The 16,341-nt window shown below is 39.1% G+C and overlaps 1 protein-coding gene across 1 annotated transcript; it reads left to right on the top strand.

Moving 5' to 3' along the window:
* The first annotated feature begins 2,826 nt into the window (after positions 1–2,826).
* Positions 2,827–9,282, top strand: LOC112202344 (formin-like protein 5). The gene is made up of 8 exons (XM_024343329.1): positions 2,827–3,614; positions 4,044–4,719; positions 4,798–4,866; positions 4,948–5,545; positions 5,637–5,839; positions 6,524–6,759; positions 7,717–8,639; positions 8,883–9,282. The coding sequence occupies exons 1-7, from the start codon at positions 3,465–3,467 to the stop codon at positions 8,620–8,622; spliced, it is 2,838 nt and encodes a 945-aa protein (XP_024199097.1). The 5' UTR covers positions 2,827–3,464; the 3' UTR covers positions 8,623–8,639; positions 8,883–9,282.
* The last annotated feature ends 7,059 nt before the right edge of the window (positions 9,283–16,341 follow it).

The following is a 16,341-nucleotide window of genomic DNA, read 5'->3' as shown; positions in this document are numbered from 1 at the left end:
AATTGATTAATTAGTTTTTTTTAACCACATTCTAGTGACTTATTATTACTTTGAAGCTGGCTACTTATGCATCATTTGTTTTACATAATTGAGGTTTGAGAATGGAAAAGTGCTATATTCCTATATTCAATAGAAAATTACATGCATATAAGTGTCATTTTAAAATTTTAATTAGCCACAAGGCCATCTAGTTTTTCTTATACACATAAGGCCATTGCATCCTCAAATTTTTCCCTCCTTGACGATTTTACCCTTCTACCTAAGAATCAATCACACACACACACACACACACACACTCTCTCTCTCTCTCTCTCTCTCTCTCTCTCTCTCTCTCTCTCTCTCTCTCTCTCTCTCTCTCTCTCTCAGTTCAATTCCAAAATCAAGACATGGAATCGACCTCCTCAGTTCGATGCCGTTGTTCTGGTCCGAAAACCTTCGACGACGCTAACCACAGCTAAAACAACCTCAAAGCTCTAATCATCGCTCCGATCGAATGGCGACAGCACAAGAAGATGAAGAGCCTTGAGCTTTTGACAATAGAGCCAGGCAGCCAGGAGCTCAAATTGCATTTGGTGCTTTCAAAGCCACTCGGCTTCGTCACAAGATGAAAACCTTGATCTGGTGGTTAAGATAACACATGCCTCCACAGCGCGTTGCAAAAGTTGTCATTGGTGGCTGCAGAATCGTCCACGTTCATGTACAACCTCAAATCTCTCTTCCGTTGCTCCAGCTCGTCGGCGACAACGTGGATGTGTTGCAAATACGGCGGTAGAATCACGCCGCTTTTCGGTTTTCTGAACCTTCAACGCCAAATTCCTGCAATTACCGCTACTTTTACTAGCTTGGCTTTGCCACCGACCTTAGCCCCTAGAAAGTTGTCTTCAATGGTCTAGTTCGGGTTGAGCAAAAGCACGATTTCATTCGGCTTTTTTCCGGTGATGAGATTGGTGAAATCCGAGTCCTCAATGCAATCACAACTTCCAATTGCTTGGATTTGGAAATTTTACACTCGTTCAAAACCCGGAATTATGTACTATTACAGTTTTTGGATCAGGTATAAACTCATTTGTTGATATTTGTCATTCAATTTGATAGCTTCGGTTTGTTTTTGGTAATTCCTATGGATTATATGGTTACTCTAGTGAATGATGCTCATGGATACAAGTTATGTTGATGGATTATGATATGTGCAATACATTCAAGTTTGAGCATTGCAAGCCTTCGACATTGTAATTTATAGTTGTTTTAATGTTTTATAGTGGTTTTTGTGTTGGTTGGTAATAGCTTTCTCAGTTGGTGATAGTAGCTTTGTTAGTCTATGGTAATAGTTTTTTTCAATCTCTACGAATAGATTTTGTTTTGCATGGTAGTAGATTTTGGTGTTAGTGAGAGTAGCTTTTTGTGATGGTTAAAGTAGTTTTTGATGTTGGTGAGAGTAACTTTTTTTTATGTTGGTGAGAATAGTTTTTGTTGCTGGTGGTAATAGCTTTTGTTTCTGGTGACAGTAGTTTTTGTTGCTAGTGACAGTACTTTTGTTTCTGGTGACAGTAGCTTTCTGATGTTGGTGACAGTAGTTTTCGTTGTTGATGAGAGTAGCTTTTAGTGTTGATGAGAGTAATTTTTGTTGCTCGTGACAGTAGTTTTTGTGACCTCGCTAAAAATCTTATCAAAGTAGTTTTTGTTGCTCGTGACAATAATTTTTGTTGTTTGTGGGAGTAGCTTTTAGTGCTGTGACAGTAGTTTTTGTTGCTTGTCACAGTAGCTTTTGTGATCTCACAGCCAAAAATCTTATTAGAGTAACTTTTGTTGCTGGTGACTGTAGTTTTTGTCGCCGAAAATCTCATCAGAGTAGTTTTTGTTGCTGGTGACAGTAGCTTTTGTGATCGCCGGAGTTTGCTGGAGACCTCACCGAAAAGGAGAGAGAGAATGATTGTTGACTTTTTACTCTAGTGACAATGTGGCATTCAGGTAAATATTTTAGTTTTTATATCCAAAATTTAATATAATTTTTATTCAAGTGGCCTTATGAGAGAAAAAAATAATTGATGACCCTAAAGCTAAAAAAACATTAAAAAATGACCTTATATGTAATTTGCCCTATGTTCAATTGCAAAGATAGGGCAAAAGACGCATCCTCAAGGGGAAGTAGGGTTTCTCTAGAAGAATTATTACTTTCTTTTTCCTTTTTTAATTGTTGAGAATATACAATGATTACTTATTTGTCGAATTCATAATCTCCAACTTATAAAAAGAATGAGGTCTTCCTATCATTTTGTACCATATATTACAGACGTTCAATAGCTTTACATGATTATGACTAAATTACTCCCACTAGAAATGGTAAACACCAAACCTTGCATAAAAATGTACAAAATCATTTAAAAGATTACTTCAATTTTTTTTTTAAATGTTTGAAAACTTGTATTAGTGCATTTTTCTTCATCACGAGAAGGTATGCAGCAATCTTGAGACGCACCGACGTCAACACACAAATAATATTAAAAGTTATAGTTCCAATTTTATTCGGATGTCTCTGAAAGTCTGAAGGGACATATTGAAGTGATGTCACACTTGATTAATTGGTGAAAGGGAAGAAAAGGAAAGATGTTAATGTAGTGTAATTACCTAATTGGTTGATAAAAGTCATAACACAATGATTCAGGCAGGCACATCACATTGCACAATTGTATTGAATAGTTTTGTTTTTTTCTTTCAAGGTTTCTTTCAAACAGAAAATAACAAATAAGACCAAATAAAAAATAAAATAGAAAAGTAGTATGATATACCCCCACAAAAAAAAAAAAAAAACAAAGAGAAAGAAAGAGACAGGAAACAGAGTCATTCGTTTGACAGCTTTTGAGACGAAACGTATTAACGTTCTGAAGGGAAAAAATTTGATCTTTCCCTGCAGGTCCTGGTCAATACCGCCATTGCTTTGTATAAACATATTACAGCTGACATTGTGTAAGCTCCGTGTGGTGGATCTGGTCAGAATCCAACACCCTTTTAAAAGGTTCACACGGAGACCCGTTCAATTTTGGATTCAGGGCCTGCTTTCATTGAAACTTGTTTGGATGCTTCTGTTTTGAGCTCCCTATTCAGCTTTCTGTGCCTGGTTTCTTTGTGGGTTTTGTGTTGGAATAGGATTTGATTCAATATTTTGGCTGCTTTGGGGGAGAACAATTCTGGGTGTGATTGATTATCTCCTATTGTGTTTAAAGTTCAAATCTTGATGGGAAAATCCTTGGTGGGTCTGTGAGGATTTTCTTGTGCAAGGAAAATTGGGATTGGAGGTGTTCTGTGGAGGAAAGTTTGAATATTGGGTTGGTGGCAAATTGTGAAAGTTTCAAGCTTTTGGTGAAGTTTTGGGTGATGAAGGTGTTCTAGGGTTTTGGTTATGAGAGGTTTAGGGATTGATGAAATGAGAAGGATATTGAACGTTCGGAATCATAATACTACAACAAATGGGTCTTATGAGGACAAGTCGTTTCGTAGTTTTGGTTACTCTGCTTTGTGTTTCAGCTTTGATCAGCTCAGAGGAGAGAGTGATCACAGAAGAAGTGTTTCTCAGTAGACTAGTTGATCCAGCAACTGGAAAGATTGATGGAGATATGGTAAGACACTGTGTAAACTTTTATTTGAATTTGTCTGAATTTGCATACATTTAGTGCATATTTTCATGATGGGTTGTTGTTCTAGCTTGTAGAAGTAGATTTGGGGTTAAGAAGTAGTTAAGATACATAAATACTTTACTGGAATAGATTTGTGATTTTGGTCAACTTGATGTTAGATGTTTAGGGGTAATTATTTTGAAGCTAGAACTAGTAATTGAGATCAGCAATATCTGGGTAGTTTTGATTAATTTTAGACCTGATGAAAATGGAATGGTAAAAACAGGAAACAAGTTACAAGAGAAAACAAAATGTATTCAGCTTCCACTTTCAGCAGTCTTCACAAATGAAGTTTGGTCTTCTTCAATAAGTGTACAGATTTCTGCAAAGTAGTAATAGAAATTAAAATTTGTTAAATTCTATCGGCTGCAGGCACAGCTGTTATGGGTACGTTGCAAGGTAGATTTGACCCATTTGGTGGAAACTATTCAAGATCTTCACTTATGGTTACCAGAGGAAACATATATTAGTGCAGATGAAATTAGTTCAAAAAGACAGTCACTGGAAGAAGTAAATGTGCAGAAACTTATTAGTGTCCTGCATCCTCAGGTGAAACAAACTCTTTCAGATTGTTTCAGAAAGAATAATCTCTTTTTCCGTGTCTCTGGAAAAGAGAATGCCTCCAAGATTTGGTATGCCAAGTATATTGAGTCCCTATTTCCCAGACCTGTTCCAAGAAGGAATATGGGCAGTGAATTGCTCCAGACCTCTGCTGAGGTACCTTCTCCTGCCCCTGCACCAGGATCTTCTAAATTCAGTCCAGCATCATCCCCTGGTCCTGCACAAGGATCATTTTTTCCTTCCATGCCCCGAAATTCGAGTTCACAACCTTCAGTTAGTGAACCAGCTCCCAGCACCATTATACAGATAACTAAGAAAAAGACTGACCATAAACCAATTATCATTGCAGTTGTTGTAACTGCAACAGTGACATTTGTTGTTGCAGCAGTCTTCTTTTTATGCTGTACTAAAATCTGTAGGACACGGCGTAAAGATAGAAAAAATGATGAGAGCCCCCTTCTTTGCCTGAGTAAATCCGACTCTGGAGGTACAGTTCTCTAATATTTCGTACTGTTATCTTAAACTATTTCAGTTCTACATTTCTTTGACATTTTGATGTTTTCAGGTTCTTCTTACAAGTCTTATCCTTTGGAAAATTCAATAAAAGGAGAGAAGATTGAGCATCAATCATTGGGTAATAACTCAGGCCTTAAAGGATTAATCTTTGAATAGTAATTTTCTCATTGAGTCTGATGTTCTCTATACTTCACTGCAGAATTAGGATCCATTGGACGTGCATCCAAATCCCGGTATGAAGTGTTTGAGGCATCCAGCAATGGGAACGGATGGATACCACCTCCTCCTGGAAGGCCTCCTAATGGACCGCCTCCTCTGAAGCCCCCTCCTGGCAGGGCAAATCCTCTCCCTCCTGAGCCACCTTCTTCTTTTAAGCCTCCTCCTGGCAGGGCGGGTCCTCCTCCAACCCCTCCGCCTCCTGTACCACCTCCCACTTTGAAACCATCTGGTGGTGCAGCCCCTCCCCCACCACCTCCAGCTCCTGGTCCTCGGCCCCCACCATCTCCAGCTCCTGGTCCTCGCCCCCCACCACCTTCAGCTCCTGGTCCTCCTCCCCCACCACTTCCAAAGATTGGTGTACCTCCTCCTAGGCCACCTCCATCAATGCCTATAGGTTCTAAGCTAGCTCGACCTCCACCATTTGCACCAAAGCGTCCATCAAATGCTGCTTCGAGTGATGGCTCAGAGGCTGATGGTGATGCTCCTAAAACCAAGCTGAAGCCCTTTTTTTGGGATAAGGTTCTAGCAAACCCTGATCATTCAATGGTGTGGCATCAGATTAAATCAGGATCTTTCCAGTTAGTACCACTTCTCTTCCTTTTCTTATTTGTAACCTATAAATTATTTAATATTATAAGCTTGTGAAGACAATATGTGATTATCATACAGGTTTGATGAGAACATGATTGAATCTCTGTTTGGGTATAATGCTGGTGATAAAAACAAAAACGATCGTAAGAAGGAGTCTTCATCCCAAGATCCTACACCCCAGTTCATTCAACTTATTAATCCCAAAAAGGCACAGAATCTATCAATTCTTCTCCGAGCTTTGAATGTGACAATAGAAGAAGTCTGCGATGCAATTTGTGAAGGTAACTCCCTTCTTTTAGTGACATGAAATAAGATGCATTTATTTTAATTTCTTCCTTTTGAGTGTGTTACAGAGGAATTGCAAGGGATACACGTTCTACTTTTTGGTTCATTTTTCTTGAAGGAGCTTGCAATTAATCTCTGAAGTACGAGGATTTAATGCAATTGTTTAGAACCCATTGCTTACTTCTAAAGCTTTTTTTTTTTTTTGGCAAAGTTCTCAAGGGAACATCTTCTTTTTTGTTTGAGAATAGAATAACTTATACAGAAAACTCAAAATGAAAGATGGTTATGACCCCAGTGCTTCTGGAGCTGCAGTGTTTTGGAATGGCATTTGATGAGAGAGATGATTGTGGAAATTGTTTTGGGGATATACCTTTCTTCCTTATTTATGCATATTGGAATACAACAGTATCTATGTTGTTTTTTGGCTGCTGGAGGCCTGATGTTCTGCATGTTTTTCCTATGTGAATAGCTTTTATTTTCATCATTTTTCTTATAAAAGCTTCGGCATTTTCATGAAAGGTTACTTTAAAACATTTTGCGATTATTTATTGACATAACATCTCCTCTTAGTAGTAGAAGAACATATAAAGATAGGTAATATAATAAGATGGTTGAGTACATTTGTGTTTGAATTTGCTCGTTCATGAGAAGCATATTGTAACATATTTTAATTGAATCAGGAAATGAGCTTCCCATTGAATTCGTTCAAACTTTGTTGAAGATGGCACCAACACAAGAAGAAGAACTAAAGCTCAGGGTGTTCGATGGTGCACTTTCTCAACTTGGGCCTGCTGAACGGTTCTTAAAAGGCTTAATCGACATCCCTTTTGCCTTTAAACGGTTGGAAGCCTTACTTTTTATGTGCACTCTTCAGGAGGAGGTCACCAACCTTAAAGAATCCTTCGCAACCTTAGAGGTAGGGGACTGAGTTTTTAAAATGCACTACTTATATGACTTTAAATCTCATAGCTTTTCTGCTTGGTTTTGGGTTTTTCACATTAACTGTGTTAGTTCAGGCAGTCTAAAATATAACCAATACACCTGATATACAACCATAATAATCATAGAACAAAGTGCAGCGAATTCTACTACAATGTTGATATCCTGCATAAAGACATAGTGCTCTAGAGCTGTGGGAATCTTTATTTCATGGTGAAAAACACATTACTGATTTTTGCAAATGTGAACAGATAAAAAGCTAATGCACAAATTAAAAATGTGCAATTTAATAACATGAATAAGAAGTTTGATGGAACAAGGAGAAAAATGATTGCTATCATAGCAAAGTACAAACTTGGGATTGAAGAACTTCCCAAAATGGCTGACCATGTCGTTTCTTTTATTAGCAATGGCCTTTGTATCCAAGCCTTGGATTTCCATCCATCTACAACCATTAATGACAACAATCCCATGATTACTACTCTACTTCTAGCTGGAATACCCGAAATAGCAAACTATTGTAAATTTGCTTCCTATTTTCAAAGTTTACATCAATTTTGCAATACCTAGTTGCTAGATTCTCTAGGTTAGTCATATCTGAAAGATGAAGGCTTAAATGACCTAAGTCCTGCTGTCATGCATGAGGCATCAAATTTGGCATCAATCTGCATATTCTGTTGGTGAGGAGCTTTTCAACAGAAACCTATCTGTTATTCAGTCATCTTTCAAATTGACTGACATGTAACAGCAGTTAAACTATATGAGTGCAGGGACGTGGTATTTAAACAATCTCTCAGTGGCCATTCAAATCTGCACATTCTTGTTGTTCTAATGAGTTGTTTGTTTCTGTGCATGACCTTGTCTGTCAGTAATTTCCAGTCCTTTGAAGTTTTACTGAATACTATCTAAACCACAGCCTCTATTTCTATTGCAGGTTGCTTGCAAGGAACTCAGAAACAGCCGGCTTTTCCTCAAGCTTTTAGAAGCTGTTCTTAAAACTGGCAATCGCATGAATGATGGAACATTTCGTGGTGGTGCACAGGCATTTAAGCTGGACACACTCTTGAAATTGTCAGATGTAAAGGGAACAGATGGCAAGACAACTCTTTTGCACTTTGTTGTTCAGGAAATAATCCGCTCTGAGGGTGTGAGAGCTGCTCGTGCAGCAAAAGAGAACCGGAGTTTCTCTAGCGTCAAAACAGATGATCTCCTTGAGGAAACTTCCCATGACACAGAAGAGCACTATTGTAATCTTGGTCTGGAGAAAGTATCAGGTTTAAGCAATGAACTCGAGAATGTAAAAAAAGCGTCAATTTTGGATGCTGATAGCTTAACAGGAACTGTTGCCAAACTTGGAAGTGCTCTGGTAAAAGCCCGAGATTTTCTGAACTCAGACATGAAGAAGTCAGGGGAAGAAAGTGGTTTTCATGAAACACTGAAGAGTTTTGTGCAGAATGCTGATGTTGATATCAGGGGTCTCCATGAGGAAGAAAAGAGAATCATGGCTCTGGTAAAGAGCACTGGAGACTATTTCCATGGGAATGCAGGGAAGGATGAGGGTTTACATTTGTTTGTTGTTGTGCGGGATTTTTTAATAATTTTAGATAAGGTATGCAAAGAAGTGAGATTGAATCCAAAAAAGTTCACAAAGGTTCAGAAAAAGGAGGCACCTTCCTCTGATCCCCACCAGCCTCCTACAACGCCATCTGCCTCTGATCCCCACCAGCCTCCTTCTCCTGGTCTACGCCAGCCTCCTTTTCCAGATCTCCATCAGCGGCTTTTCCCGGCAATCAAGGATCGGCGCATGGACAATTCTAGCTCAGATGATGAAGGTCCATAGATTTCCATCTCGAGAAGGTATTGAATCTTCTAAACCTAGTTAAAAGAAAAGAAAAAAAAAATACTTTTCATAAATTGTATATAATATGCTTCGGAAATCAATCTGAAATATTTTTGACAGCCAAGTAAATAATGTTGACTATCTGTCACTCGTGAATAAATTTATATCCATACAAATTCTTAGAGGTTCAATCCCTGTGGGTGTGTGAGGATCTTTTAAATTTGTATCAAATAATAAATTTTAACTTTGTATTTACTCAGGTGGTAGAATCACAATGACAAAATGCCTGCTCGGTTCTTTTTGAGATGTAAATCTGGATTCGGTTCCAGAAGCTGGAGCTTAGCCGGTGGCATAATCCTCTCTCTTTAAGATGGTGTTTGGCCATATACAACCAAGTTGGACCCGACATCACTACATTGACCTTCATTGTTATTTGGTGTCCTGTTGATAATGGAATTGCAACAAAACAGTTTGATGGTTGCCTTGGGAATGCTCACATCAGTTATTTAGTTAGCGGACCTTTTTTTTTTACTTAATTCTTTGTTCATAGGTTTGATCGTTTTGGAGTAAAAAGGTGTAGCAAGGTAGTTGTTATTGATAAGTAGAATTGTTCATCTTACTATCAGGAATGAAATTTTTTGATCTGTTGATTAATTTTCACTGGCCCTATGAGTTTTTCGTAAATGTTCAGAGGGGAGAGACTGCAACTACTCTTGAATGCAACCTTTCCCTTGCTAGTGGTTTTTCCATGAACTTAAAAGTATAACTCGTTAGCTTTTTCTAGCTTTGTTCGCCAATGACTAAATACAAATTGGCGAGCACTCTAGTACTCTTATTACTCAATTGTTTAAATCAAGATGGCGTACTTATTCCTTGTTCGAGTACTGCCCTCTTGATTTAAAGTTCTAAATAGGGATGGTAATGAGGCGGGTTGGGGATGAGGATCACATATTCCCCGAGGTCATTCTCCACCCCTATCCCCGCCCCAATCTCCAATAAAAATATATTGGGGATTCCCGTCCCCATCCCGACTGGGGACTAGGCCTCTAAACCCGCTCCAAATCTCTAATAAGAATTTAATAAATATAATAATTTTTTTCTCATATTGCCTTTTTTAAAATCAAAATCTACAACAAATAAAATTAAAACATGATTAAATTCATAAATCATAATTCAGTTAGGGTCAATGAGAACGATAGGAATGGTGCCTTTTATATTGTAAAAGTGTAACCATTAAAGTAAAATAGTAAATGTATATCTTTGTGATTTATATTATAAAAAATAAACTAATATAGATTAATATATATATATATATACATATATATATAATTATATATTATTGAGGTGGACAAAGTGGTGTTAGCTCAGTGGTTAGAGCACCCACTACCTAATGACGAAGTCATAGGTTCGAGTCACCATGGGGGTAGGAGTGAAATCCTTTGATCCTCTTTTTAAAAAGAAGAAAAAAAAAATTATATATTATTGAGGCGGGATTGGGGATGGGGATCACAATACCATCCTCGCTCCATCCCCAATCTTAGATAGCAGGGATTGGGGATCCCCATCCCCATTCCCCATTTGTCCCCAAATCCTCCCCCCATTAGGGGCGGATATCCAATGAAGTAGGGCTGGATTCAGTACAAAACCGAGGCCTTTTTTCCTCAATCGTCAGCCGAATCGACTGTGTCGGTAATCCAATTCTCAAACCGATACCGATCCGACATGATCAGTATACTGGCTATCGGTAACTGAGATCTCGGTCGGCATTGATCGGTTTTGAGTTTTTAGCCGATAGTTCTAAGTTAAATCTGGAGGAGAAGAAAGAAGATGATACAACAAAGAAAGAGAAGAAATCAGAGATCTGCAACCTAAAAAACGCAGTGGAAATCATGGAATTAGGTACTGAGATTGTTCATTCCTAGAAGAAAATCTGATAGGTTTGTGGCTGGGAATGCTTTGCCTATATTCGTGGATTTGTGAAAGTGTGAGATTGTGAACATGGCCATATGGGTCTGGGTTTGTAGGAAGGAGGTGGAAGAATGGGGGTTTATTGGAAGGAGGTGGAAGATGATGCAATTGGTGATATGGATTTGTGAAAGTGTGAGATTGTGAACATGGCCATATGGGTCTGGGTTTGTAGGAAGGAGGTGGAAGAATGGGGGTTTATTGGAAGGTGGAAGATGATGCATCTGGGTTTGTTGGAAGGAGGTGGAAGATGATGCAATGGGTGATATACAACACGATGAAAGGGATAAAATTTTGGTTTTGTTTTAATTCCATCCCGTAAGACAGAATAAATATAAAAATTGTATCAATAACAACGAGAGCAGCTTGGGCCCTAGTGGTTGAGAGCGAAGCTCTTGTACATGAGGTTTGAGGTTTGAACCTTGCCTCTCTTTTATTTTAATTCTATCGCGTATGACATAATAAATATAACGTTTGTACATATTATAATGAGAGCAGCTCTTGCTCCGATGGTTGGGAGCAAAGCCTCTGTGTATAAGGTCTGAGGTTTAAACCGGGGTTCAAACCTTGCCTCCTACAAAATTATCCTACTCACCCCAGCAAGAGATTTTTATTCCCTCTTACCACATTCAAAGTAAAATGACAACTTTACCCTCCATCTAATTAATGAATTACATCCATGCCATCAATTTCTCTCTCCTCCCTCTCCGATTTGGCGGATCTGCACTCTCTCTCTCTCTCTCTCTCATCGCCGCCGTCAGATTCAGATTTTGCCGCTAGTCTCACCAAGTTTGCCACGTCGCCGAAATGGTTTGGGTTGTCATGCAGAAGACATAGAATCAGTGGAGGCTAGGAGATTTCATCAAAGCTGGTTTTGGACATCGTCTCCGAGCGCCTCCACCATTGCTTCACCTCCTGCGACACCATCAACTGCACCGACTCCCGCTCTGACAATCCCGATGCCAGCCACATAGCCGATGACCGCAAGAAGGACCACCACCTCAAAATCATCACCAGCGACTCTTATGCTGGAGATGACTGTGCCGACTAGACCCGGTCAAGGCTTCCCCTTGTTGGAATTCGGATCTCCATGGTTGGTTCCTATATTTGAGTCCAATTTGGCAGGGTGGCAGGGTTTGGCATAGTTTCGATTCCAGGTTCAAAATTCAAAGTGTTTAGGGATGGGATTATATGGGTATCAAAACTAAAATAATCAAACCTGCAATTTTGATTTGATTATTATTAGTCTTACATACAAACAAAGATAAAAAGCAAACCTCAGCTTTTGTTTTTTTTTTAAAATTTTTTTTTTTTATGACAAACCTTAGTAGGCTTAGCTTTTGGTCGAATATTGTTTTGGACATTTTGGACTACACAGAGAGACAAAGAAAATGGGGGCAAAAAGGCCCAGAAAGAAAGAAAGAAAAAAAGATTCTATTGGGGGGCAATAGATGTTTTGAATTGATGTATATCCTCGTTTTTTTCCTTAATCAAAGTTTTATTTGTCTAATTTTACAGAGATTAGTTCCCATTCCGGCTACCTAAAGTTCTATTGGGAGCTAATAAACTTCTATTGGGGGGCAATATAGGTTTATTCAGGGGCAATAAATCTCTCCGGCTCCATATGAGATCTACAACAAGTCAATAACCTCTTTGGAGACTTTCGACGAGGTTTCATAAACCTCTATTGCCCCCCAATAGACGTCTATTGGGGGGCAATAGAGGTTTATTACCCCTCTATTGGGGGCAATAGACATCTATTTGAGGGCAATAAACCTTTTCGGCGACCTATGAGATCTCCGACGACCTCTTTGGGGACCTCCGAAGAGATTTTCAGAGAAGTCTGGTGGGCTGCGGTCAGTGATCAGAATCCGGCGGCCTGTAACGGGGCTCCAGCGATGTAATTTCTCTCTCTTCCATTTAGGGGTGGGTTCGGTTCTCAGCCTAAACCGAAAACCGAACCAAAATTAGAATCGGTGCAGTTCAGTGCGGTTTTTGTATTTTTAGAAGTTGACACCGAAAACCGAACCAAACCGAAAGGTTCGGGACTGTTCGGCCCAGTTCAGTTTTTTTAATTTTTTTTTTTTGGTAAATAGATTTTTACCAAATATACTTCATACTTCTTTGGTATTGTAACTCGACAAGTTTTTGTTTCTTCAAACCTGTAATAATAATTTATCACAATGTGTTTATAAGTTTACTAATGCATGCTTTGTACTTCAATAGACAATAATCTATAATTCCATACTCTATAGTCCATATAATTCAATTCATATAATCTAATAGTCCATCAAGTTCTAGCATCAAGTCATCAACATATGAAATTGTCAAAAAATATAGAGTCCAAAGTTTATAATAGTCCACCATTGCATCAACACTAAGTCACTAACCTCACAAATTAAAAATGTGTAAGTTCACTAAAAGATTAAACATCACAAAAAGAATGAACCAACATCTACATATGAAGGAGAGCAATGGCATGATCTCAAGTTCGGAAAGATGAAGGCTTCAACTTTGGAGGTAATATTCCTCTCCGACTACTCCCCACTGCAGTTTTTAAGTGCAAAACAGAAACAATTGATTAATTGTACCCCAGCTCCTATTTTCCACAGGATCAATTAAGTACTAGAGATATTTGGAACATGCCACCCACAGAATTTGGAAATTAATGTACAAATATAGAAACAAATCAAGAACTATTCTTGTCGGTAACAGTGGTCCAATTAGTCTCTTGTGCTAGCGTAATTTAAAAGATAGGCTTTTTACCTACACAAAAAACAAGTGAATTCTATAGTACAGCTGATTATTCAAATCAAGACCCCAGCTAGTTCTAGCTTTATCCATAACTAGGGTACAATTAATCAATAGTACACTAATTATTGAAAAGTAAAAGTAGAAGATCCAAGAGCATTTCGATTTAAAGTAACAGAAAAAAAACTTGGAAGAAAGTTGAATTAGTCATACAACCGAAGCATACAGAATAATACAATTAGTTCCAAGTTGGACATGTAAGCAAGGACGAAATCATGATATTCTATATCTCAAATAATTTAAGGTACAACTTCAAAGCACACCACATCAACAAACAGATTCCAGATTTTAAACAAAAAAATGCTACCTGAGATGATGAAGATGATTTATTCTTCAGGGCTGAGGCAGAACTTGAACCACATGACTTAGATTTCTCCATTTGCCTCTTCATTTTCAGCAATCTCAAGTCTAGAACTACTCGGCCAAAACAAATGCAGAGTACCTGAAACCCATATCCCAAATTTGTCAAAGGTATAAGCATAATGACTTACATGTGGAAACAAACCACCACAACTTCAAGAAAAAACTTCAACAAAAAAGAATCAAGAAACAAGAATCCATAAGAGACAGAGAGCAAGCTTCGGTTATCAAAGAGGTGTACTTGAAACTAAAATACTCAATTCCAAGCTTCGGTTTCGACCAAGGTGCGAGGGAGATGACGACCAGCAAAACGTGATGAGGTTATCACTGGGCTCCTATCCACAGAGACGTCAAAAAGCCCAGATCGATGGGGTTTTGCTAAAGATGAAAAGCAATCAGAGACTGAACTGAAATTAACGCACAACAAAGAAGGGAATTAGCAATATGCTTACTGGAGAGAGCTTCGACTTCTGGCGAAGTAGCGAGGGAGACGACGACCACTGACGTTATGCAATTGTGACAGAGGTCAGAGAGAGGGAGAGGTTGAGACTCAGGGTCGGGGCTGAGGTCGAATCTCGATCGGGACAGATCTGAGAGAGAGCCGACCCTGAGGTCGAATCTCGATCGGGACAGATCTGAGAGAGAGAGAGAGAGAGAGAGAGAGAGAGAGAGAGAGAGAGAGAGAGAGAGAGAGAGAGAGAGAGAGAGGCGGAATGAGCTTTTTACTTTTTAGGATTTCCGATTCCACATATACAAAACGACGTCGTTTCTAGGGAGGTTTGGTTTTTTGGTTCGGTTCGGTTTTGGCTAGGCGGAAACCGAAAACCGAATCGACCAGATTCGGTGTGATGCGGTGCGGTTTTTTCCGGCTTTGGTTCAGTTATCGGTGTGGTTTTTTTCTGTTTTCGGTTTTGCAAGCCCATCCCTACTTTCAATCTCTCTCTCTCTCTCTCTCTCTCTCTCTCTCTCTAAGTAACAAAGGGGTGAGGGTAACATAGTCTCAAAAAAAACAAAAAAAACACTTAATGAGGTATTATGGAAGACTTTCTTAGAGTGTTTTGGATAAGGAGAAAAAAAAAATTTAATAGGGTAAATGGGAAAAAAAATCCCTAGAAATGAGGTAAATGGACAAAATCCCTTTCATTTAATCCTAGAGCCAGATACGGTACTTACAAATAATCTGCATATATGCTTTGTACTCTAAATCAGTGGTGAAGTATATATAACGGGAAAATTATAGACAGTGGGCAAATATTTCGGGAGCGGCTGGAATGCGCCCTACGTAGGGTGCGACCCTGTGGGCCAGGTGTGTGTGGCTGATTCTTGTCCACAGGTTTTGAACTGTAAGGTCAATAATGTAATTGTGGAGATAACCAACGTTATCAGTAAAAAGACTGCCGTTACTGTGACAACCAGAGGGTAGAAACGTAATATGCGCAAGAGGTAACAAGCTGGTTAAAGTTCTGGTGAAAGAGAAGCTCCACAGAGTATCCTTTATAGACCATAATCCCGGATCTTCACACCTTCTCGAAAACTCGATTCTCGTCAGTTTCAAATTCAAATCGATCAATTCGATTCTCGTATATTCTAGATGGCATAGATCGAACAAATTAGCAAGTACCAAGCCTCCATGATTGTTGATGATGACGGAAAAAGCCACGATTCCAGGTCCGATTGCTCCTAATCGAGCTCCCTCGCCTCAATTGTTTCGGATCTCTTTGAGGTTTTCAGTCGGATGAGATTGGTTATGTTAGAAGAAGATGATATGGAGTTACGAAGAAGAAGTTTTCCATGGGTGTGGAATCGACCGGAGTAGACGCCAAGGGAGAGCCCAGGTCTCATGGCGTCGGAGTTCAATTGTTTGCTAATAAATATTCTTTTGAGGCTGATGAGAATGGGCTGAGGCACATGAATCCTATTCAAATTCTGCAACACCCAAATTCATATTTACCTTCCACCCAAAATTGAAGGAAAAATTGGAGTAGAGAGTAGTTCTGTTCTTTTCCATATTCAGGACGGAGAAAACATTAGGCTTTTTTGTACTTTGCAGCAAGAAGAGCCACTTGCAGAGGACGAAGAACTTTCGGTTCTTGAAAGAGTGAAATAGACTAAGAAGAGAAATAGTAACAGCCTATGTAGGTTGACACAGCCCTTCATTTGTGTTGAAAGTGATTCTCAAGTTCTGTTGAATGAAATACAAAACTCCAAAAGTAGAAATTGGTCAATTTACCCATTAATTGATGTTATTCGTCGCCGGAGCAACAGTTTCGCCGGTGTTCGTTGGAGTTGGATCTCCCGTTGAGGGAATTGCGCTCATGGGGTGGCTTCCCTTGCCAATCTGAGGGTGGGTCTTCAAAGATGGGCTAACAGGCCACCACCTTCTATCTTGCATGTTCTTAATTCTGATGGTCTCCCTTGTCCACCATCATCAAGCTAGCTTTTGATCTTTGCTGGGGTTCTTGTTCTGTGGCTTCTCGTTGATGTCATCAGAGTGAAATCTCCGGCTTTCTTTTCTATTTGTGGGTTGGGCTGTCCTTTGTTGCCCCTCCTTTGCCCTTTTGGGCTTCTATTCTTCTGACCAAA

The sequence above is a fragment of the Rosa chinensis genome, chromosome 5 (genome assembly GCF_002994745.2).
Source record: "Rosa chinensis cultivar Old Blush chromosome 5, RchiOBHm-V2, whole genome shotgun sequence".
Lineage (NCBI taxonomy): Eukaryota > Viridiplantae > Streptophyta > Magnoliopsida > Rosales > Rosaceae > Rosa > Rosa chinensis.
This window is presented reverse-complemented; position numbering and strand designations above follow the sequence as displayed.